General features: G+C 38.0%; 1 protein-coding gene across 4 annotated transcripts in view; it reads right to left on the bottom strand.

The window, feature by feature from the left end:
• LOC149206732 (uncharacterized) overlaps nucleotides 1-21,681 on the bottom strand; it is a 249,231-nt gene that overhangs the window by 143,465 nt on the left and 84,085 nt on the right. For all 4 annotated transcript variants that reach the window (XM_089395550.1, XM_089395549.1, XM_089395547.1 and 1 more), the window contains one exon: nucleotides 9,862-9,967. In XM_089395550.1, coding sequence (XP_089251676.1) covers nucleotides 9,862-9,967 — 106 coding nt within the window. The remainder of the gene's footprint in view (nucleotides 1-9,861; nucleotides 9,968-21,681) is intronic.

Below are 21,681 nucleotides of genomic sequence, written 5' to 3'. Positions count from 1 at the left end.
TTGTCCACACACATTTCATTTTGTCACAACCATCTTTTTCATTTTAGTAATTTCTTTCTTGTGTAGCTATATATGCTTTTAACTTTCCTTGAGTTGCATCAACCTCTTCGAGCCAAGTTTCAAAACCCCTACTCAAGGACAAGGTCCACATGGATCCAATAAATGTGAGCATAAAGCAATCAACCAAAACAAAGGATATCGAACAAGAGAAAGGGCAAAAAGTAGGATTTATGGATTATCATGGGCACGCAACCTCAATCAATGCCTCCTATTTGTGTCCCTCCTACACAATGAAAGAAAAGGCCTTAAGGAGTGTTACACTAAACTAGGGGTGAGCAATAACCACCAAGGTGAAGCAGTGGAACAAGCATACAGTCAAAAGTGATCATTATCCAACTCAACTCATGATCCATACTAGAATGCCTTTAATCATTAAATGAAAGCACTTGAACACGAAAACCGTTAATGTACCACATATTTGAAGACCCGCCTTCATCTGAATGAAATGGCTTAGGTGAAAGAAATCATTATCTGAAGAGTCGCTGAGAGGCATCTGAGAGTATCCATTTGCGGATCATGGTGGGGTTGCTAGTTGACAAGCTGGATCAAAGAGGGGAAAAATTTCCTAGGGGTTATCCATAGGCTAGTGGGTATTAGGTGTTGAAGAAAAGTGTAACTAGGTTCGGTATTTGTAAATGTAATTTTGATCTTTGTACTTGTCAAGAAAAAGAAATATTATTATTCGAATGAGTTTCTTGCTCATTCATGAGTCTAGAACAGTCAAAGTCAATGTCATGCTCTTCTTGAGCTCATGTCTAATGTATACAAGTCTACACTATGTCAAGATTATCCCTCCAAAGAAAGCATAATCCTCTTGATGTAGTCGGCCAGCAAAACGAAGCAAGATCAGTCATGTCGGCTTGCATAAATGACACACCTTTTTAATGGTTCAAGTCGGCCTATTATGGAGAATGAATCTACTATATATACCCTATAAGGTCTGCGCAAAAGTGAGATAAGAAGACATCGATTTCCTCTGTGATTTTCATGGGTATAAGCTACAGATCTTGGGTGTCTCTGAAGTTCTCAATAAAATCACAGTGAGCAAACAAAAGGACCTTGCAATCTCAGTTCTTCGGATGGGTTATATAATAAGGATCTCATAGCAGGCAGTGAGCACACTTAGACGCAACATATCTATGATGACAGGAGGACGCAATTATGATCTCGGTGCAATGAAGAGAACTCAGCTACGGTGATCACAGTTTCGGTCTCCTCACTATCTCGACATTCTTCACTGAAGCAGCTCCTCTGTCTCGGCATGCTTGTGGACACACTCTCAACATAACAATAGGCTCAGCATAAATCTCGGTGCAAAATGAACTAAGCATGATCTCGGTGCAAGCATGCTCTGTCTCGACATGAACTAAACGAAGTCATGAACTCGGTGCAAGTATTGATCACGAAAGGATCTCAAGGCAGTTGTCATAGATATATTTATATATATCTCAATATCGAGATCTCATAGTATTAATGATGATTTCAGAACTGTAAAAGATCTCAGTGAAAATGTGAACAATAGAACAACAATAATGATCTCGTCATGAATATCTTGGTAAAGGTGCAGCAATGACAAAGATCTCAATGGTGCAGTGAAAATGAAGATCTCAACAGTGGCCAACAAGAGGATTGATGTCTTGGTCTTGGAGAGGCTCATCTAGGTCTAGGGTCATGGTCATGTTCGTCAATTGGAATCTCTATAAGAAGAATTATGTGCAGGTTTTCCTCTCCAAGAGGGAGAGGTTTTGGCCCTGGCAGGATGCCAACCTCTTGTGTTCTTGTCTCTTTGTTTTGGTGGCTATTTGATGAAATAAGTAACACACACTCTAATAATGTCAAAGAGAAAATTGTGCTAATAAGAAAATGAAAAATGCCTCACAAATAGTTATCAAGTCAAGAAGAATCACATTAATCCTACTTGCCCTAGATTCTTCAACATTAGGGACCATTTTAGCAACTAAGTGTGTGGTTTGATGTTTTGAGGGTTCCTCTCCTTAGCAAGTTCTATCAAGGCATAAGCTTCTCTCAACACAACATGTTGGTAGAGTTAAGGGGTCTTTTGGGCTATGTGATATCATTTCTACTCCTCATAATTTCCAGGTTGCAAGCTCCTTTACTCTTAGAAGTATTTGGGTAGTAGCATGGAAGGTCATCTGTGTGGTGTGGTGAAATGACAATTAGTCAACCAACATGAGAGTTGGCCAAAAGGTTGATTTGGAGCTGGAATGTACAAGGCACTTGTGTTGTGAATCTTCCTCGTTTCTAGACAAAGTGTTTGAGCAAGAAAAAAAATTATTTGAGGGATGCAGATACTCACACTTGGAAGGATTGGTGATCCCTAGCTCATGACTCTACTCTTTCTTCCATTGATCAGCCATTTTTATAGAGATTGTAGGAATCATCCCATAAGATGAACTTTTCAAGATGAATATAGATATGTAAGTCCGTTTTGTAATGGATGGGAGTGGAGTTTTAAGCCTCCCTTGGTTCAGTATGATTCTTGTAAGCTATACTCCATTTATATTAGCGTCGTGATCTTAGGCTGATTTTTAATACTCAATGGATGTCTTCTAATGTTGAGACCCATTGGATTAAAAGATTGCATAGTGTGTGGTTGAGGTCGATGTCTTAGAAGCTCCATGTGTTTTACTTGGCTAGTGATCTATCAGGTATTAATTTCCATTCAACCTAGCACCTGGTAAATAATTAACCTAGAAAATAGCAAATCTACTAAAACCTAGTCGTTATACCACTAGGTTCTTAACTAAGTTAGCGGAAGCAAAGATAATCAATCTCATATAAACACGACACATAGAACCTTCCCAATCATAGCTCTTCATTAATAAAACCTTCGATCTTACTTGGGCTCCCTTCATAGGAAAACGGCCCAACTCAGAAAATATAGAATACAAAATAAACTTAGATCTAATCTAGCAGATCTGCCATAGATTGATGCTCGATCTTCTCTGCAGATCTGGATCTCCAGCCTCTCTGCATTCCCTTGGACCCAATACACTGCTCACTGAGATGCCTCTCTATCTTGTGTTGTTGTAGTGTGCCTTTCCCATCTCCCTAGCCTTGCTTTTATAATTGTATATTGAGCTAAATACATAATCCTAATCTCCAAAGTGATTGATGGTCGAGATTAGATCTTACGTCACTTGAGATCAATGGTTGAGATTAAAACATATTCATTAAAGTAATTTACTTTACTTTTCCTACGTTTCTTTAGCTCAATACACCAACATAATAATACATGTTTTTTCCTAAGTTAGACTTAAGCTAAGTTGCATTAGCAACTTGCTCACACTAGAGCAAGTACCAAAGGAGACTATGTGTGACTTTTGCACACCTAGACACATAGGAATATGCAGAAATACCTGCCTAAGCTACAAACGTCCACACTTTGTCTTAGTGAGGGAGGTACTTTTACCACCTGGTACTGGTTCTAATCTTGGACCTGCATCTACTGCCATGGTTTCTACCTCTAAACTGGAAGACTTCCCTGCAATCATTCTCGAAGACCTTCTACCTATGAAATTGTTCCTAGAAGCCTCACGCTCCTAAAGATCTTGTAAGATCATCTCATACTAAGAGATTATCTCGACAGATTGGAACAAATCTATCAACTGCTCCTCCCCTCCTCAACATGAAGGTTGACTCCCTTTAGGTTGCTCAACCTTTGAAGCTACCTGCTCCATATTCTTTGTCACAACACTTCTTCCTGTCATTTGCTCAAATAGGCTAGCCCTTTAGCCTATACAATTTTCTCTCTCTAACTCCAATTACGTGGCCACCGTCTGAGTTAGATCCCCTGGGTCTAATTAGTGCCTGTCCATCCTGGAATGCTACACCAAACCCCTTCTTCTCAATCATCAAGACTGAGAGCAAACTCCTCCTGAGTTCCAGCACAAACAACACATTTGTGCTCTTGTGTTAAGTCCTTCTAAGACTATTGTGGGTATGTCTCAATCCTTTGAGACACCCACAAAACCTAATGCCAATCCCTTGACTGGTATGGTCTCCCTCTCTCCCCCTGAGGGTTGACCTCTACCAATCTTGTTGGAAAACCATGTTGAGATTGTCCTTCATACCATGCTCTGTCGACCACTTCTAGCTCATTCTTGTTGCGGAAAATCCCTCCCTAGTGACTTTGTCAGCCACTACATCTCGCATCCATTTGACCATACCCAGCACGACACCTACCCGCAGCATGATCCTTGTGTTGTCTCCTTGCGAAACCCTTGGCATGGTTCTCTGCAATCATTTGATTGTCCCTGACTGATCGCAACTACACACTCCTGTGATTTGCAACCATGTGGCCTATCCCTGCTACCAGCACCCTGGTTGCGCTCGTACTACACCCACCGCGACTTAGTCCGTCCATTATGTTGCCCATGCTTGGGACCACTGGCTAGACACCTTTATGGCCAATGATTGGATTTTTCCACCCCTTGTGACCTAATTGACTCTTGTGGCACCTTAGCGACTATTCGAACTCCATCTGCACTCACAGTCTTTTGGCAGATGCTTCTGCCACCCCCTCCTGTGTTGCTACTGCATCGTCTCTGCACCATGTTGCCTGAGCCAACTCGAGCCTTGTCGTAGCGGACTCCTCCTACTGTCACCCTTATCCTTTGTCGTGAGTTCCCCTATCGCAATTGCCTTAGGTCTAGACTCTACATTGTGGCCACCTCCTCGAACCAAGCCCAATTCATGAACATTTTTGTCGCCCATGCCAACGCCTAATCTAACTGCGCACAAGTTTATTAGTGAGTTGTTGGCCCTAGTTGGTGATTGGGTGGGTTTGACAACCCACTATCGGCCACCCTTTTTACTTTTTTTTTATTTTATTTTATTTTTACACAACGAACCACTTAAAAAAAATTCAACCCCTTTAACACGATTTTTTTTTAGATTCCAAAAAAAATCACTTTATGGCACTTTACGGCCAATCTACTTCAAACACCCTTTAAAAAATTGTCTTGTACGATTAAAGACAAACCTAGCCCAGTTAATCCAGTACGAATGTGGCACCTATGATTCAAAGATCAGTTTTCTTCAAAAAAATTGCTCTAACACCATGTTAATTTCTATTAAACCTAGCACCCAGTAAATCATTAACCTAACAAATAGCAGATCTACTAAATAATTTACACAACTAGGTTCTTAACTTAGTTAGCAGAAGCAAAAATAACCAATCCCATAAAAAACAACACACAAATCCTACTCAATCATAGCTCTTCATCAATAAAACTTCAAAAATTACCTAGGCTCCCTTCCTGGGAAAATGGTCCAATTGAGAAAATAAATAATACAAAATAAACCGAGACCTGATCTAGCAGATCTGACCTACATTAGTGCTCAATCTTCTCTGAAGATCTAGATCTCTAGCCTCTCTGCACTCCCTCCAACCTAGCACACTGCTTAGTAAGATGTCTCTCTCAATCTTGTGTTGTTGTAGTCTGCCTTTCCCATCTCCCTAGCCTTGATTTTATAACTTTACATTGAGTTAAATCCCTAACCCTAATCTCCAAAGTGATTGATAAACAAGATTAGATCTCGCCTCACTTGAGTTGAGATTAAAAAATATTCACTAAAGTAATTTACTTTACTTTTCCTAAGTTTCTTTAGATCAATAAGCCAACACAATAATATGTGTGTTTTCTTAAGTTAGACTTAGGTTAAGTTATGTTAGCAACTTGCTCACACTAGAGCAAGTACCTAACGAGACTATGGGTGACTTTTGCATGCCTAGACACATAGTCATGTGCATGAGTACATGCATGAACTACAAACATCAACATCAAAGCATTTCCACTTATGCACAATTGGCTAAGACTCACCTCTCTAATGGACTTTGCCTTTCCTGCCTCCAAGTGGAAATAGTGATGCATTTACTTTGGGATTTCCCTTTCATTGGGTCGTGTTAGGAGCATGTTTAATGAGATCAGGCAATTATTCTTCAAGCAAGAATTCATTAGCATGCAATGTTATTGGTGAATCTAGATCTATAGTCTGATCTTCTCTCAATGGTATTTAGCATTACTTGAGATTTTCAACAATGTTTGTGCTTTGGAAACTTATGTGCAAATATGTTTTTGAGAACGAGCTTAGCTCTTTGACTTCCTTTTTCCATTTGTGGAGAGAGGAGGTACATATGCAATATTTGGCAAAAAGGTTTTTTGAATCAGCAATGCCAAATTATTAGATCATAATGCCTATTCAGATTTTATTGTGGTTCTTGTTGCTTTAAGAAAGATGATATAAATTCCACTGCATATATCCTTCCATATTTTGTTTCTCCTTGATGTCTATATATATTTGTAGATACAAGAAGTATATTCCCATTAAAAAAAAAGTATATCAAGTGTGATCCAAGTCAAGAGGATAAGAGCATTTTAACTTGCACTAAGATTTGCACAAAGTTGGACCTGTAGTGAATGCATTTTGCACTTAGTGTTTCCATACACTCAATGTGCATGGATAATAGAGGCCTATGATAAAATTACATGTGTCGGTGGTCCTTCGTTATGTGGCCCCTTGTCTAGGCCTAGATGTATAAATGCGGTTTCTTGCTTTTGATGTTTAAGGCTTGTGAGGTCCCTTGGTCGTTTTTCCTTGGTCATTATTTGATCTTATCTACTCATTTTGGGTTCTTTAATTACACATACTATATCCACATGAATCAACCTTAACATGCATGTTTCATTTAGTGAACTTAGTAAGAGATTCCTTTTGAGGTTTTTCCAAGATCCTTAGCCATTTGGGGGCACATACAAGGATTTATAATGCCAAAGATGATTTCCCCTTTTAGTGGTATTTCTATGGCATGTTGTCTATAGGTTATATATAGTTCAAAACATCACACTATCACTCACAGACCTACGGTTCAGGAAACCCTTTCTCAACACAAAACCCGTGGATGGCCTTAAGGACCCATGGATGCCTCAATGAAAAATGAAACACGTGGATTAGTACCTAAAAAGCTTAGTTTATTTTTTGTGCCCTAGACTCTGCTATGTGGTTTTCTTGTCTATATACAACCTTCAATTCGTTTTGTTTTAGGTTCCAAATCACATTATTAGAAAACAATAATACTTTGCCATATTTGTGACTCAAGTTCTCCCACAATATTCACAAGATCTGGGCTACCTAAACTAATTGTCATCATCCCTCTTAGAGCATTGCCTTACCCTCATTTGCTTCTCTCTTTTGATTTGGTTACATCAACCTATCATATCAATTGGCTTGGAGAAAGACTTTGCCCATAGCATTTATTAGATCCAAGGAGGGATATCAACACACAGAGTAGAAGGAGAGAACCTAATAACTGAGGGCATACTCAATCTATCTTTCTATTACTTGCATGGCAGATCTAATTTCTTGTACTTATATGGCTTTGCTTTGGAGGTTGTTTTTTCCAAGTATTTCATAAGGAAGATCTTGGCACTTTGGACGATTGTGGGGGGCTCAACTCTTGGTTGTTTTTCGGTTGTTTTTCAATAGGAATTCCAATCCTTTTTTGCCCCAGGTGACCTGTTTCCTTCCTTTCCCTCTCACTTTGATTTCATTCCTTTCAGTTTTAGTATACAGCATAAATCAATTAGGAAGAAAACATACTTTGATTTGTTGTTTCCAATTTACTAGCTATATTGAAACCCTTAGAGACTTAATCAAATTACTGGCTCTTCCCTTCTTCCTTCACCTTTCCTCAATGCTCTCTATTGTCTTCAACAACAAGTGAGCACTCCACTCCTTTCTTGCAGTGGTGATTGGGCCAATTGTGTGGTAGCATAGTCCTTCACTCTAAACATTCTAGTACAACACCTAAGTAAAGGTTTGCTAAATAAGATTATCCTACACTACTAAGATCTTAAATGGTGTTAGCATAGCCTTTAGATGCAAACTTTGTTTGCAGCTTGGACACCCAAAGTAAGCTTCTCCAAAAGGAATTTACAATCGAACTAAGTGTAGCTCCCTTCTGTGAAAATTCCTACACTTGAAGGAACCCCTACTGCAGCAAATCTAAATCTACTTCACCTACTTGATTTTTAAATTACATTCATCAATTTATTCTTCTGAATATTGAAGCAAATTACTTCTGCAACCTACACTAATTAAATGTTTGATCTCATGAAACAGAAAACAGAGCAAAGAACAAGATACATAGGACACACTTATTTTTGGACAAATATCCCCGGAAAAACTCAATGCAGGAAAACCGGTGCAGCAGCACTGGGTGTTTATTATTATGCAGGAGAAATATCTGAATACAAATCTAGGATGCTCATCTAGCAATCCTTTACAGTGAAAATACTGGCGGAATATCTGAGTGAGTTTTACCTCACTTCACCCGGCAGAATTCCAGCTGACCCGGCACAAGACTGGCTCACCTCGGCTATTTCTGCACTGGCGGAAAATCTGAGTGAGTTTTACCTCACCTCACCCGGCAGAATTCCGGTTGATCCGGCGCAAGACTGGCTAACCCTGGCTATTTCTACGGTGGCTTTGCGTCAGCCCTGCATCACCTTCTCTGCCCTCTGCGTCAACTCTCTCGGTTGTTCCCGACAGTTTCGATTGTTCCGGAAGTTCTGGATTCTGCGTGACAAGCAGCTTTTCTGCGTCAGCTCTCCAGGTCACTGCGTTGCCTCTGCGTCAGCTCTCCTGGCTACTGCTCTGTATTTTCCTGAAAGTCCTTTTCCCAAATTCTCTCTGCCCCTCAACTACAAGATCTCCCCAATCGATTTTCCTCCTGAGAACTTCTCACCTCAGAAAATCAATTTCCTCAATCTCTCTGCCTGTGTTTTCAAATGAACCCCAAGCCTCCATTTTATACTTTACCTGTTGACTCTTCAACAGCCAAGATTATGTCTCTAATCAACGGCTAAGATTAAAACATGACTTGATCCGCCTTTTAGATCATTCTCACCCATATTTTGATTAATACCCACTAATATTTTAATTTCCCTAACTTTAGACTTAGGAACCCCATTAAAAATATTAATTATTTTAATAAAATACAATCCGGGTGGAATTTCACCAAACAGTTTCTGGGTTCTTTAGAACTCAAGTGTCTTAGCTTCTCCACCAATTTTCAAGGCTAGAACACTTCCGATGCTACCAAAAACTAGCACCTTCCACTTTAATAGAAAGGTCAAACAATTTTCAAAAAGCTAATTCAAGAAAGCAGAAGAAATTCAAGTGGACAATGAATTAGTCGAATAACCTAATTGATCCAAAGCCTTTAACAAACAAAAGAAAAATCATTTGAAGACACCCAACTACTAAGTCCAATATCTAGGGAAAATCACAATGAGGATGATCCAACTCTTATTGAGTTGGAAAACAAGGAGCTCCATCCATGAAGATCCAATTTTCAAAGTATCTAAGAAGAAGCTCAAAAAGGAACAAGGTTGATAAAAATCCCAATTTTCTTGATCCTTCACCATATTTCACTTTTAATAGTAAATGAAAGGCATGATGCAACTATTATTTCCATCAAGTAATATATGACGCATTTCTCAAAAATATTAAAAGTGTCTTGCTATGTTGTTAGGAATGTTTTGACTAAATGTAATTTTGGATATCACGAAATGTAGCAAAATGCGACTATAGTTGCTCTGCATATTGTTTCAATATTAATACGAGTCACTTTTGTGTTAATAAATAAAAAAATAAAAAATAATATCCTTAAAGAAGATACAACACAAGATATATTTAGACTACCAATCAAATATTCATTTCCAATTTCAATATGCTTGAAAATATGATATGCTCAAACTCACAATCAAAACACACCTGTCCATGTTATACCCGATGTGATTAAAGCACCAATCATAAAATCTCTAATTGCTTTTTCCTTGCATTTTCGCAAAACATTCTCTTCTTCTCGTGTCAACTTAACCTGGGGAAAATGACCAAATTTCCATTAATGCACGGCACAAATCGTTAAAACATAAAGAGATGATAATGTGAGAAGATGAAGTTATGTTATTCAAATTTCAAATTTAAAGGGGATTTGACCATGCTTTGGCTCTTTCAATAATAAAGGGGCGCTTACATCTACAAAGATGTAAACTATTTAGAAGCCATGCATCTTCTTCATTCTGATTTATTTGATAAAGGACCTAATAAAACCTGCTTTTGGAGGTTATCATCCTACTAATTTGAAATATATCAAGTAGCACATTTCATTACAATTGGAAATAGCTAATTCTATAATCCACAAGCTTTTGATGATCAAACATATTTGTTTTCGTTATTTTGTGAGACCCCTCCTCTAGAGCTTCTTGCTTGTGCTTAAAAGGTTTAACTGAATCAAATTAATAAACAATTTCCTTTGCCTTGATATTTATAACTAGTTCCTCTAGTTCTTTTGTTGAGTTTCTATAAGTAAACTCCCATTATATGTGTGTAAAGATTCAAAATTTCTTAAATGGTTGTAACACTAGATCTATCTTAACCCTGGGGATTTATCAAGCGCTAAAAGGGATCAAATCTCTCAAGGTGTGAACATCTTTTAGAATACAAAACTTGAGAAAAGGTTTGCACCTCAAGAGATTTGATCCCTCTAGGTGCTTCACAAATTCGAGATTATGATGGATCAAGATTGGTTTTAAATATCAATTTAATATATATATATATATATCAATTGGATGTAACTCGGGCAGTTGGGAGAAATATTCTTATCCTCCCCACTGTTAGAGTCCTATACTATAGTAATCAAGTCAATTTGGTCTTTCTATGTATTTTGGTCAAGTCGTGAGGTTTGGTCGTGATCTTATAAAGATAAAGTCTAAAGAGTCATTTGGAGAAATAAGTCGTGTCACATCATGAGTTTGTGGTCATAAGTTATAATGTCCATTGTAAAATCAAATGTGTCATCAAATCCTTATAATCACAAAATGTGCGTTGCGCAACTATGTTGCGCTTTTGCTGCAATAAGAGATTTTGAAATTTGAAGGTTTATGTTTGGCCTAGAAGCTTTCTCACAGGTTTACAACGTTGTATCAACCATTTCACACCAACCCAGTGCTTTCAGCAGTTCAGAGGATGATCAGAGGTAGTATAAACTTGGAGCGTTGCGCTTTTGGAGAAACGTAGAGAATGCACTGCGCTTTCACACAGTCAACGTATTTTCACCATATCTCCTAAATCTTGTACCCGTTTGCCATGAAATTTTTACAGGAGATGCATGGGGGTGAGATGAATAAACCCACTTAATTTCAAGTCAAAATGCTTCACGGTGTTTGAAAAACAAGCCACTGTCATCTACAGCGATTTTTGGCTTTTCTCGAAAACTATGAGTCAAATTTAACACAATTTTTTTGTGGAGAAGAGTTATAATGATATAACTTGTTGTCAAAAAATCAGCTCAATCTGGCTCACCGTTTAGGAGATATTCGAAAAATTTCAGTCGCTGCACTTATATGCTACGTTTTTGCTTAACTAGGAGGTTGGGTAGCGTCGGCGTTGCACTTTCACACAGTCAGCGTTTTGACCGAGAATTTTATGTCTAAAAGCTATGTAATTTGTTTTTATGATCTTGGTTAATATTATGAGGCATCTAAGGACCTTGGAGCTCGATTTAGGCTTTGAAATTAATGTAAATTTATTTAGAAAGCCTTGGTCAAACAGTTCCTAGTTTTCTGAAAAACAATTCTATTTTCACTGCATTAGGTAGAAACAGAAATCCTATTAGGGAATTTGGTTCCTAGAGGTGAGAATTGATTTGTTTTGTTCTATTTATCTTGTAATTGTAATGAAGCAAAGGGTTGGTCAGGTTCAAAGAAGAGACATTGTGTACTGCACTCTTTTGATATATTTTTCAGTGAATGAAAAGACAGAGGACTAATTTTACAAGGAATCTTGTGTTAGTTGCTTTGGAGACATGCTTCTTTGTTTTGTAAGTTATCTTTTGTTATCAATCATGCTTTGAAATGTGTCTTCTTGTTTAGTTGAACAGAGATATTAACTCAGAACTCACTTCAAAAAGTGTTATGTTTCAGTTTGCTAAACATTTATGTTTTCCACCTTAATGGCATTTAGAATTCATCATGTTGTTTGATGCTTCGTATGTCATTTTCCACTTAACTTCTATTCACCCTCCTACAATGAGTTTGACTAAAAAACTCCAAAAAGACTACCTACCTTGCCCCTGCAAAATATCCCTCTTTCTCTTTACCCTATCACTGGAAAAGAATCAACTTATATGACTGTATTGCCCAATGGATGTCTTCTCCCCTACTAGCAAACCTTTAAAATCTATTCCTTTCTTAGCACCATACCTAGCCTAAAATCTAAGTGACTGAAGTTTTAGACAAAGAGAGCTCTCTCTGAAGCTGGAAGAGCTAGATTCCAAGCTTCCAAGTGGTTTGCGATTACCTTTGGATTCATCTCCTTAGCCTGGAGGACTTACAAGGACCTAACACCCACCTTCATGCAATTTCTGCATGTGACACGTTGAACTCGTAACAAGTATATCCTTGTAATGGTTTCGGGCCATGTTGTCTGAGAGTTCCTCGAAGACTGAAACATATATATCCCTCATATGGAATATAAAGATATTTTTTAAAAAAAACAAATATATATATTAACTAATTTCTATTAACATTGAAAATATTAAAAACTCATAAATTAGAAAATACAATAAATATAAACTTAAATTTTGAAAAGATCAACTCTTCTTTATATTTTCGAATTTCCATGTATTATTATAAAGAGCGTGATTTTAATGTTATCCTATCATAGTGTCTTACAAAGCATTTGGCAACTCAAAATATAATAATCGATTTATTAAAAGAAACATAAAATTATAAATATAATGGATAATGTATTATAGTTAATTGCATTTTACAGAATAAATTGTTGAAATTTAGGTAGCTCGGAAGGTATTTCTGAGTGGAGAAAACACACAAAAAGGAGGCTTGTGGGAAAATACCCAAGTGTTGGGGTTTTGGACCCAAAGTTGTGGGCTTGGAACCCAAGAAAATTAATATTCTATTCTAATTTGTCATTGAGTGGTAAATAGGGGTTTCTTGAAGGACAAAAAAGACCCCCAAGACACTTAGACAAGAGCTATAAATATAGGCCAAAGGATAGGTCAAGATTATAATGAGATGTGAATTTGTTGGTGAAGAGGATCAGCCCTAGAGCAGCCGCAAAGCTTGGAGGATAGCTGCAGTGAGGAAGTATTCAGTCTTGGATGTCGAGTGGAGTTTTGTCTCTGAGCGTTAAGCCCTAAAACTCGAGGTCGAGGTAGGTTTAGTGTAGTATACCTATGGGGGATAGTATGGGGTACAGAGGGAGGTACCCAAAGGAATAATGTAATAATGGGATGGGCCATAGTTAATTGGTAAGCCCATGGTATTAGATATATGGTATTGAGAGAACCATGGTAATAACCCATGGTATTGTATGTATGAGGCTTATATAGAGGCTAGAGACTCCCCATTGAGATATGTCAAGGAATATTGTATGAACAAGCATATGGCTTGTGGAGTGTTCTCCTACTTTAAGGAGTGATTGTATGTGTTACCCAACCTCAAGGGTTTTGATATTAATAGAGATCAGGAGTTTATCTATTTATATTTTGTTATTTCTGGGCATATTTCTATTCTTATACATTTGCAGATCATATCTATTACAAGTGGTATCATAGCACTTTCTTGGGTAAGCAGAGAGATATTTTTTATTTTTATTTTTGCAGGAATTTTTTGGGGCGGCGAGATTGCAGATCAGATATGTAACTTCTGGTGCAAAATTTGAAGAAACAAATTGCAGATCTTGATTTGAAAAAATACCCAATTTCAAAAAAAAAATCGGCCGAATCGGAGTCCAGATGAGGGGGATATCGCCAATTTAAAGATCAGCGATGTTGCAGAAACTTTTTGACGAAAATTTGTGGACAACAAATTTCCAGTTAATTTTTGTCATTTTTGTGGGGAATTTTGAGAAACTAATCGCAGATCTGAGATCCTCTTGAAAAATTACCCAATTTCAAAAAAACAAATCAGTCAAATCGGAGTCCGGATAAGGGAGATATCGCTGATTTAAAAATCAGCTCTTTTTCAGAAATTTTTGGTGACGACGGGACAGTTGCAGTGCAAATCTGAACTCCAGAGTGCCTAGATCGGGATTTTTATCACATGGGAAGATGCAGAATGGTCATTCCATTTCCGAAAACAGGTCATAATAAATATTCTGAGCAATATTGACCGAACTGTGGCCATTGTAAATTTTTCGCCAAGTGAGTGATTTTTTTTCAAAACCCTCTTCATGGCTTCTAGCCATAAATTTTTTACAGGAAACGATAATGGTCCTACTATTGAAGAATTCATAGACAAACAAAAGTGGTTATGGCCAAAACATTGGAAAGGTTGCATATGGAGGGGTTTGCAAGATGAGGCTGCCATATGGTGGAGCTCACTTGACAACAAGAAGTACAACCTTTCGGATGAAGAATTTGAAAAACTCCTTTTAGACAAATGGTCTCATGCTGGAAAACAAGCTAATGAGAAACATGTGGGGTTATTTTCTACTGGTATCTCCTTGTTACAGGTCATGGATGTATTCAGAAGGAGAAGATCATTGTTTCTATAAATCCTAGTTGCAAGCAAAATCTTATAAATGTTAATTTGGCAAAAAAATTGCAAGTTCCAGCAAAACACATGGAAAACACACAGGTTGATAATGAGGATGTTCAAGTTTATAAAGATTTGAAGATTTCTATGGATAAGTATGTATTGCATTCTGATTTTTATGCTTCAGATATGGATAATGTGGATGTTGTTTTGGGATACCCTTGGATGGAATCTGTGGGTACTATCAATATTAATGTGCAGAAGAAATTCCTGAAGCTCTAGTATAAAAAGAAGAAAATTACATTACAGGATATTTCCATCAATAAACAGGTAGAGTCCAAGGAGGCTGAAGCAGAAGATGTTGCAGGTACGGACACATCAGATGAGGAATCAGTGGTTGAAGTAATACTGGCAGATAAGCAACAATTGCAGGCGCCACAACATGTACCAGATACCCATCAGGCTCCATTAGGTGGTGAATTAAAGAAAGATACACCGTTGGTTAAAACTTCAGCATATCACCACCCACATCACCCAGCAAGAAAACAACCAACACGATGGCAACAAATTAGCCACAAGGACAACAACCCCCGCACGACAGATAGAGAGGGGCGACAATCCACCCACAACACATCAACACAAAAGAGCTGCCAGGGTCAACTTCCATCTCAAGCGAGCGAGGCACCGGCTAAATCGAGGGTTCACCTTTCTCTTGGATGGCTAGATGCACGTGCATGGTACCAGTGGACTATTCTTTTGAGTAGATCTTATTATTTGTGTTCTTCTTATGTTTTGAGGACGAAACATGTTTAAGGGGGGTGGAATGTAGTATATCTAGGGGGGAATAGTATGGGGTACAAAGGGAGATACCCAAGGGAATAATGTAATAATGGGATGGGCCATAGTTAATTGGTAAGCCCACGGTATTAGAAATATGGTATTGAGAGAACCATGGTAATGACCCATGGTATTGTATGTATGAGGCCTATATAGAGGCTAGAGACTCCCCATTGAGATATGTCAAGGAATATTGTATGAACAAGCATATGGCTTGTGGAGTGTTCTCCTACCTTAAGGAGTGATTGTATGGTGTTGCCCTACCTCAAGGGTTTTGATATTAATAGAGATCAGAAGTTTATCTATTTCTATCTTGTTATTTCTGGGCATATTTCTATTCTTATACATTTGCAGATCATATCTATTACATTTAATTATGTTCAGTGTGATTTAAGGCAAGTCAAGGCTAGTTTGGTGGTTGGCCATGGGCATGGGGTGGCTTGGTTAGAGCCGCAAAAAAGGTTATGGACAGGCAAGTCGAGGCTAGTCAGTGGTCGCAAAGCTATAGGATAGAGGACCAAGGGCCTGTTAAGGTATCTGGGGCCTAGAAGGACAGGCAAAGGGCATTCAAGCTACAGAAAAGGGACTGACTGAGGTCTGGACAATGGATCGAGACCTAAGGATAGGCAGACTGCTGGCAGCAGGGCATTATGAGGTGACCAAGCGTTGGACAGAACCTCAAGGAAGGGTATTGAGTTGTATTAGGGTGGAATCAAGGCTAGCAAAGGTTTGATAAGAATAGGTCGAGGATTTGTTTTGTGTGTTGTAGGTAGGCCGCATTTGTTTAGGGTTGATCACAATTAAAGGAGAGGTCAAGTAAAATGAGGGTTATTGTAGCAAATTAGTAGTGGACTAGTAGTGTGGTCAAGGGTCTAAAGGATCAGACCACAACAGAAGAGGGAGGCCAAGGGGCCTCAGAGATTGTGGACAGAACAGACAAATTCTAGCTAAGTAGGACTATGGACAAAAGAAGACTATAGTAGCCAAAGGGCAAGGGCTACGGCAAGGACAACAAGTGGTACTAAAGATCGTGGGTTAAAGGAACAAACCCATGTAAGTCAAGTACTTGTTGATTGTATTTTGTAGGCGAAGGACAACCATTTGTATTTGTATTTGTATTTGGCCAGATGAGGACCTGATGGACTAGGCCTTAGCCCTAGAGTTTCAGTCAAAGGACAAACTATGTACTATAGCATTGTATCATGGTTTCTAAAAGGCCATGATCCCTAGTACAAGAGCCCTATGGTTTTCTTATTGATGGACTAATAAGGAACGTGATTTGTGCCATATTTACTATGTAATGTTATTGATTTGTTTGTTGTTATATTCCGCTATGTAAAGTTGTTTATTGTTGAGCATTGTTAGTGTGTTTATGTGCTTAGCTAAGTCATGACCAAACCTAGGGTGCATGGTAATTTCAACATGGGACCAGAGCTGCTTTGAAGTGTAGCTAGATCAGATTGTAGACAAGTATTAGCCTTAAGAGGGAGTTGTGAAACTTTTGCAGGAAGCAACAGTGTTGCCAACTCAAAGTTGGCTAGACATAGAGCATAAGGTTTAGCAGAGAACATGGAGATGTTGTATTGATTGGTTTGGTAATGAGATAAGATGGGAGTTCTAATGGATTGGCGGAGAACTAGGTGCACAACAGTATGTTGTGTGGCAAGTTGTTGATAATGGACTTTCGTTGACTTGTCAAAGTATATTGAGACAGTTCAAGTGCCTTGGCAAGGAATGCTTTAGCATGGACGAGGTAGCTATGTGTGGATGGCAAGTTGATCATGAGATAGTATCTTCACTGGGTTGCAAAGTTGCACATCCAGCAATGGAGCCATGTGCATAAGAATTGTTTGACCCTGGAGGACGAAGACACTTGCAGAGTTGAGTTGCGGTGGTCTAGAGTGGAGTAGGCCCAGTGTTCAACTGTAGCTTGGGACTGACCTTGAAAGGACACAAGTTCAGTTGCAGGGAGGTTGTGTAGGCTCAAAGGGAGTTTGGCATCAAAGGGAGACTGCAAAGGAAAGTCAGCCGCACAATGGAAGTCTAACCTTAATATTCAAGCGAGAGAGTGGAACTTTTAGCCGATGCAAGGACAATCATGAACCATGCAAGGACAATTTTGGTGGTGCAACGAAAGTCACAGACCATGCAAGGACAGACATGGATTACGCAAGGAAAGTCATGGTACATGCAAGGACAGTCATGCAACATACAAGATCCAAGCCTTGGATTGATAAAATCACAACGGGTAGTGATGAAATTCACTACTAGTACCCCTGTGCCAAAAAAAGGGTTAACACAAGTGCCAACTCGAGAACATATGCTCTTCTTGGGAGTGCATAAGAACCTCAAAATCTTGTCTTGTACATTTGATAATGACTCCATATCTAAGAAAACACCACATTAACATCAAAATCTAGCTTTTAAACAACAAGGTACAAGACATCAATGGCTATGACATACAAAATCAAGTATAATGCTCAAAGGAGCTTATTCCTCTCCTACCCTAGTGTATCATGTGGAGAATGAGAGTGCTAGGTGAAATCAATAAGCCAAAGGAACCATCTTCAAACCCCACTAATATGATGATCCTTCCTTCTATGTTTAGTCAACATGTAAAACAAGGACACTAAAATTTAAATGCTTTTAGGTTGGAATCTCTATTACTGTTGGCCAAAACATGAATCTCAGTACTTGCAAAATGAGGATGTTTTACACTATATGCAAAAGCAAACACAAGTTGTTATGTGCCTCCTCTCTATATCTCTATATAGAGTTTCTCTAACCATTGTTGATCAAGCATTGATTCCATGCCCTATTACCAATTCGAAAACCTTTCCCTTACTACCTTCTGAGATTATATCATGTTGTTTAAATGATTTATGTTGAAGGTTTGATGTCAGGAATGAAATAGTAGGTACAACAAACAAAGTGTTGTTCTCATCAATCAAGTTTAGCATCCAACCAATCATTGCGCGGAGGTGGGTACTTTGTCCCACAAACAAGGGGGTCTCATACACCAATTTGGTGTTTGGCTTGGTCGTGACCTTAAAATTGGATAATAATAATAATAACCAGATGGAATTTCAAAGATATAAAACTCTATATTGTAAATACTTGTGCTCAACTTACTGAGATATTGACTCCACAATCTACTATTAGTCCACCAATCAAACTTACTTGAGAATACATAGTGTTTCGTTGCAGAGACCTGATGTGAGGATTTGTGGATTTGATGCAAGGAGGATATATTCTAAAACTATCTCTTTTCCCTTGGAAAATACAGCATTTCCCTCATTAAACCAATTTGTTGTAACTTCATGTATCTTTGAGAAATTATTGAAAACAACGATTTGAAAATTGGTTATGAGGTCCTCCATAAGTGTTAGAGGCTAATGTCTTTTGGAGTTGCTTATTGTCTTACTCAATCCACTATATATTGTGTACACCTCATCTTGCATTATCTAAGTTCATCAAATTCAGTTGCGAAGTGTTTTAGTTTAACAAGGGATTGTATTGCAAATGTGCAAATCTCAATAAGAAAGCTCACAATTAAAAAGATATCACCTCAATTGTTTGAAACTATGAAGGACAAATTCCCTTGATTCCCTAATGCTAATATGTAGACTGGTCATAAACAACACTTGGCTAAAACAATGACTATGCGTTAGAGGGACATCATCTTATCTTCATTTCTAATTCATGATTTAAGTTTCTTGTGCGCATGAAGATCTCCTCCACAAAGCTCACAACTCCACAAGAATCAACTGTGCTAAGAACTGCAAGTTGTGATGGCCATATTTCCTTCAACTTCAGGCGCTTTGTCGCTTCATGATTATTGATTTCAATCTTATCTTGGACCATCTGAAGAGACTCATTCGTCAATCCACATCGCTTATCTCTCTCGATTAACATGAAGATATACTATGGAATCCCAATTTTCAAATCTTTGCAAAACTCCAAGACACGGGTTTTCAAGTTGGAGATGTAAATTAATGTATTATGGATCATTGTCCATAAGACTAAACATTAAGACTATGTATGCATTCCCACGTCACTTTGCTTGGAGATATGAATCCACCTTCCCACAATTTATGATATCCATGCCTAAATGGTCATCCATGCTAACTCAACCACAAAACTTTGGAATTGAGTTGTCGTAAACAATTCCTTGTCCACCAATGATAGCAAAGTTTGCTTGAGGTGCCAAGAAGGGAGTTGGTAGAGATAGACCATTAGCTAGATTTCCCTAAGACCGAGAATCTACATAAACATTGTCGAACTCAATCTATTATGTACCTTCGTCCGAACCCTTATCGTTTTGCTAGCCATCTTTGTCTTCATCAATACATAGGGCAACCCTTGTATAAATTTTGGAGTTATGTCAAGCTAAGAAAAAACTCCATACTTTGATTTCATTAACATTGATCATACATAATTACATTAGGGAGATGACTCTTGATTTCATCTTCCGAGTGGCATTTCTTATTCACCTGACTCTTCAGATTCCCAATTTAGTTATTTACAAAACAATTGCAATCACAAAAAATCATTAAGGATTATGAGTCCAACATTCCCCCCTTAAGTCGAAAGGGTGTTGTGAGTCATTTTGAACTTTTCCAACTTCTCTCTTACTTGCGCTTTGGTGAAGATGTCTGCAATTTGTTTGTTTCAGGAACTGTCTTAATTGAATAGTCTTGGCCTATACAAGATATCAAATCAGTTGATATTTTCTATTGATGTGATTCGTTTGATCATGGAATCTAAGATTCTTGGCCAACTTGATTATAGAAGTATTGTCAACTAGAAGAGAAGTAGAGTTCACTTGTTTCTCCAACAATCTTCAAATATTTCCTAAGCCACACAATTTCTTTTGTTGCTTTTTTAGTTTCCAAATATTCTACCTTTGTTGTGGAATATGCTAGAACTAATTGTTTATGCGAACTCCAAAAGACAGTTACTAATCCAAGAATCACGAAATAGCTTGAAGTCAACACTCCATTTTCATTATCCCCATCACAGTCTAAATCTAAATATCCAATTAGGTTGAAGTCATCCACCTTAGTATACTTGAGTCCAAAGTCTTAAGCTCCCTTCAAGTATTTTAGAACCTTTTTTGGAGCAAAGAAATATCCTTCACAAGGTTTTTGCATGAATCTAGAAAGGATCCTGAAAACAAATGAAATATCTGGCCTAGCAGTGGTGAGGTAAATAAGATCTCCTAAAAGCTATCTATTCTTGGTTGCATCCTCATATTCATTCCCTTATTTTATGTAAGCTTCAAATTCTATTCCATAGGAGTAGAGAGAGGGTTGCACTCAACCATGTTAAATTTGCTCAATAATTTTCCATTGTACTTCTTTTGGGAGATGAATATGTACTTTGAATTTTGAGTCACTTCGATGCCCAAGCAGTAGTGAAGATGTCCCAAATTTGTCATCTCAAAGCCTTTCTTCAACTCTTTCTTTATGGATGCAATATAGCTTCTATTGTTTCCTATTCTCAACAAATCATCTACATACACTACAAGATATACAACAATTTTGCCAACTTTCTTGATAACAAAGTTGCATCATCAAGGTTAAAGTGCTTGAAATTCAATTTTAGAAGATGTTTGGTTAATTTTTCATACCGGGCTCTTGATGTTGAAAAGTGTAACTAGGTTCGGTCTTCATAATGACATGTAATTATGATTTTATGTAATGAGATGTAAAGAATTAAAATAAAATTATTATATTGACTTTCTTCATGGGTTTCATGAGGAAGAGATTTTATTTTTGAGTCAATACTCCCATTGAGAGTTTTTAGGATTTATTTGTCATTTAGTCATAAAAAGAGAGTCATTTTCATGTAATGAAGTCATCCTACACTTTGTAAAAAGGTCAAAATTGTCTATGTAAAGAATCCTCCAAGAACTTGTCACTTATCCTCTTCAAGTCGGCCTACAACAATGAAAGAACATGCTAGAAGTCGGCCTAACATCTAATGATCATGTCGGCCTAAAGGACATGAGATGAGGTGTATATAAAGCCTAACTCGACCTCACTTGAAAGCAAGCAACTCGACGAGCATTCGTTGAAGAAGAAGTGCGAAGAAGAGGCTATCAAGAGGAGTGCGAAAAGGGATAAGAGAAGTTTCTTCTGAGGCAGCAAAGGAAGGATTCTTCTGGGTGACCGAGATAGAGATCTAGAGACCGAGT

Source organism: Pinus tabuliformis, chromosome 1_2 (assembly GCF_031772625.1).
Source record: "Pinus tabuliformis cultivar Carrire ecotype Pingquan chromosome 1_2, CPIR1, whole genome shotgun sequence".
In the NCBI taxonomy this organism is placed as follows: domain Eukaryota; kingdom Viridiplantae; phylum Streptophyta; class Pinopsida; order Pinales; family Pinaceae; genus Pinus; species Pinus tabuliformis.
The sequence above is the reverse complement of the archived record's forward strand: the minus strand, read 5'-3'. Positions and strand labels throughout refer to the sequence as shown.